General features: G+C 52.7%; 1 protein-coding gene across 1 annotated transcript in view; it reads right to left on the bottom strand.

Annotated features, from left to right (window-relative positions):
- Positions 1-3,764, bottom strand: part of NBEAL2 (neurobeachin like 2) — a 176,406-nt gene that overhangs the window by 4,772 nt on the left and 167,870 nt on the right. Inside the window, exons 52-53 of the mRNA XM_015407333.1 lie at positions 2,916-3,032; positions 1,123-1,290 (exon numbers count right to left, since the gene is read on the bottom strand). Of these exons, the coding sequence (XP_015262819.1) occupies positions 1,123-1,290; positions 2,916-3,032 (285 nt within the window). The remainder of the gene's footprint in view (positions 1-1,122; positions 1,291-2,915; positions 3,033-3,764) is intronic.

Below are 3,764 nucleotides of genomic sequence, written 5' to 3'. Positions count from 1 at the left end.
AGTCTCAGAGTGGCTTAGAATCTCCTTCCCTTCCTCTCCCCGCAGCAGACACCCTGTGAGGCAGGTGGGGCCGAGAGAGCTCTTTTGCGGACTGCTCTTGAGAGAACAGCTCTGAGAGAACTTGTGACTGACCCAAGGTCACCTGGCTGGCTGCATGTGGAGGAGGAGTGTGGCATAAAACCCACTTCTCCAGATTAAAGTCCGTCGCTCTTTAACCACTACACCACAGTTGCTTGGCCTGCAGAAGGTTCCAGGTTCGATCCCCGGCATCTCCGGCAGAAAGGATCAGGCAGTAGGTGCTATGAAACATCTCTGCCTGAGACCCTGGAGACCTGCAGCCAGTCAGAATAGACAATATTGACTTTGATGGACCGAGGGCCTGATTCAGTCTAAGGCAGCTACGTGTGTGTGTATTCAGCATGGCAATGCAGTCGGAAGGCCGGAATTGCTTTAATTTCTGCCAGTGGGTGAAATCCGGCTCTTGTCCGCATTCCACTACGCAGGTTCGCTGGAGGCCAGTGTGAGGCCTCCAGAGACCAACCGCATCCAGTTGGAATGAGCTCCCGGGGGAGATCCGGGCCCTGCGGGACCTTGCGCCATTCCGCAGGGCCTGCAAGACGGAGCTCTTCCGCCAGGCTTTTGAGTAGGAGCCGCCGCCCTACTATACCACCACCGTCAAGACATATGAATGGAGGCATTGACGGGGCCCTAGGAAGAACTTGGAATTACATCAGAAAGGCCGTTGCCACTGGATATGTACGCTGAGAATACCAGCTCGAGTCGTGGGGATACCGTCTTGGATCTAGGACACGAGTAACTGGATAGAGCACTTTAGTCTTGATGTTTTGATTATGTTTTTACTTATGGCTAGACTAATGATCTGGCCTCTGTTGGCCGCCCTGAGCCCATTGAGGAGGGCGGGATATAAGTGTAAAAATAAATAAATAAATAGAAATAAAACACTGTCTGAATTGGTACGCTGGACTAGCTGGTCCGTGGGCTCTGACCCAGCAGGGCTGCTTTCACAGAAGGAGACTCGCAGCTTCCCATGAACCACTGCCGAATGTTCTGCAGGAGCGGTCTGGCCCTCTCCCGCCCCCCTCCCGGCGACCGAGGCGCGACCCCCACCTTCAGAGAGGCCCTTCCCTCCAGGGCGGTGTGGACCACAATCTGCCCCTCCTGGCCCACCGCGAGGCTGGAGACGGTGATCGGCAGGGAGCTCTCGCAAGGGGGACGGATCGACTTCATGAACTGCCCTCGGCGGATGGTGTGGACGACGATGGTGCCGTCCTGGAGGGAGGGAGGGCAGGTTTTAGGAGGAGGCGGGCCCGAGAAGGACAGTTAAGAGGGTGAACATGGGGAAGGGTCTGGTAGGGGGGGCAAAAGGAGGAGAAATGCACGGCAATGGAAACCTCCTTTTGAGCGGAAGAGAATTCTAGCATCAGAGCTAACTACTATTACCCTGCAGCCTGCGGAGCCCTCGCCCTTACTAAGGTGTAGAAGTCATTACTGCTATGTGAAACAGACCCTGCCCCGCAGCAGAAGCTTGGCTATTTTACATTCATTCATTAATTCGTTCATTTATCTGTTAGTTCATTCGTTAGTTCATTCGTTAGTTCATTCGTTCGTTCATTCGTTCATTCATTCGTTAGTTCATTCATTCGTTCGTTAGTTCGTTCGTTCATTCATTCGTTTGTTCATTTGTTCGTTCGTTCGTTTGATTACCCTGCAGCCTGCGGAGCCCTCGCCCTTACTGAGGTGTAGAAGTCATTACTGCTATGTGAAACAGACCCTGCCCCGCAGCAGAAGCTTGGCTATTTTACATTCATTCATTAATTCGTTCATCAATTCGTTCGTTCGTTCGTTCATTCATTTGTTTGTTTGTTCGTTCATTCATTCGTTCGTTCGTTCGTTCGTTCGTTCATTCATTCATATCTTGCTTCCCCTCCAGCTGGAACCCAAAGCAACTTAGAATTTTGTTTCCCCTCCTCTGTTCCCTTAACAACCACCACCCTCTGAGATAGTTCCATGGGGTGGCTATTTGCCACAAGGTATAGATGGAACACTTTGTCTGGGGCAGTGATGCTCTGTCTTCTTGGTGCTTGCGGGGCAACAGTGGGGTTCTGGAGTTCTGGCCCCGCTGGTGGACCTCCTGATGGCCCCCAGGTATGGGGCCACTGTGTGACACTGAGTGTTGGACTGGATGGGACATTGGCCTGATCCAACATGGCTTCTCTCATGTTCTTATGGATAAATATACGGAGTACAGGTCCATCAGTGGCTTTTAGCCACAAGGTATAGATAGGAACACTCTGTCTGGGGCAGTGATGCTCTGTATTCTTGGTGCTTGGGAGGCTTGTGGACTGGATGGGCCATTTGCCTGATCCATCATGTCTCCTCTTATGTTCCTATGGATAAACATATGGAATGGAGGTCCATCAGTGGCTATTAGGTATAGATGGAAGACTCTGTCTGGGGCAGTGATGCTCTGTACTCTTGGTGCTTGGGGGACAATAGTGGGAGGGCTTCTGGAGTTCTGGCCCCGCTGGTGGACCTCCTGATGGTACCTGGGTTTTGGTCACTGTGAGACACAGAGTGTTGGACTGGATGGGCCACTGTCCTGATCCAACATGGCTTCTCTGATGTTCTTAAATTGAGAGTCTGTGACAGGCCCACGGTCCCCCAGTGGGCTTCCATGGTAGCAGTGGGGATTCAAACCCGGGTGTTCCGAGATCCTAGCCCGATTATCTACTGCGCCCTGCCAGCTCTGCTATGACCTCCGCCGCCTTCCCCACGGGACGACAGCTGCTCCAACTACATTCAAGGACAAACGCACCAGGCTACATCTGACGGGAATGGTTCAAGCTCGGACGTGGCCCGTTTTGGAGGCACCGGCGAGCACAGCGCCACCTTACCTTTGACCCCGACACGGCCATGTCCAACTCGGTGCTGATGGCCACACACGTGACTTCATCGTCGTGCCCGTAGAGAACCTGGACAGGCTTGGGTGCCAGGCCGCAAGAGAAACCACCCTGGCACAGGGAGAGGAAACAGGTCAAGGGGGCAGAATGTGGGGACAGCGGCGTTTGCTTGCCAAGCAGTCGCCACCGGTTCCCCCCCTCCCGTCCCGGCCTACTCTGGAAATGGCCGGAGAACTCATAAGACAACGCCGATGGCTCTACTCGCGGGGAGATACTCTCAAATACCGCTGACCTTACATTCTTGTATATGCAGTGCTTCAGTCCAGAGGGCATTCTTCACTATATATTATCTTGTCCTATATCTCAAATACCGCTGACCTTACATTCTTGTATATGCAGTGCTTCAGTCCAGAGGGCATTCTTCACTATATATTATCTTGTCCTATATGCACTCTATCTATCTATCTATCTATCTATCTATCTATCTATCTATCTATCTATCTATCTATCTATCTATCTATCTATGAGACGGGAGGCTGGACTAGATGGACCCTCACTGGTCTGACCCAGCAGGGCTCTTCTGATGTTCTTCTCAGGGGAAGGCCTCGGCCTCTCTGCCCTGTTGTTAGCCCTCCAGAGGAACTGCTTGGCCACTGTGTGAGGCAGGATGCTGGGCTAGATGGACCCTCACTGGTCTGATCCGGCAGGGCTCTTCTTAAGCTAAGAATGTTGTCTCACACACCAAGTATTCTCTTTCTCTCTTTCTCTCCCAGCCCTCATGTTTACTCTCTGGGCCTTTCCCCCCCTCCCCACCCCCCACCAGGGAGAAGTAAGTGACCCCCC

The sequence above is a fragment of the Gekko japonicus genome, unplaced genomic scaffold (assembly GCF_001447785.1).
Source record: "Gekko japonicus isolate JY-2015 unplaced genomic scaffold, Gekko_japonicus_V1.1 scaffold2770, whole genome shotgun sequence".
Classification (NCBI taxonomy): domain Eukaryota; kingdom Metazoa; phylum Chordata; class Lepidosauria; order Squamata; family Gekkonidae; genus Gekko; species Gekko japonicus.
Note: the sequence above shows the minus strand (reverse complement) of the source record. Positions and strands in the feature narration are given on the sequence as shown.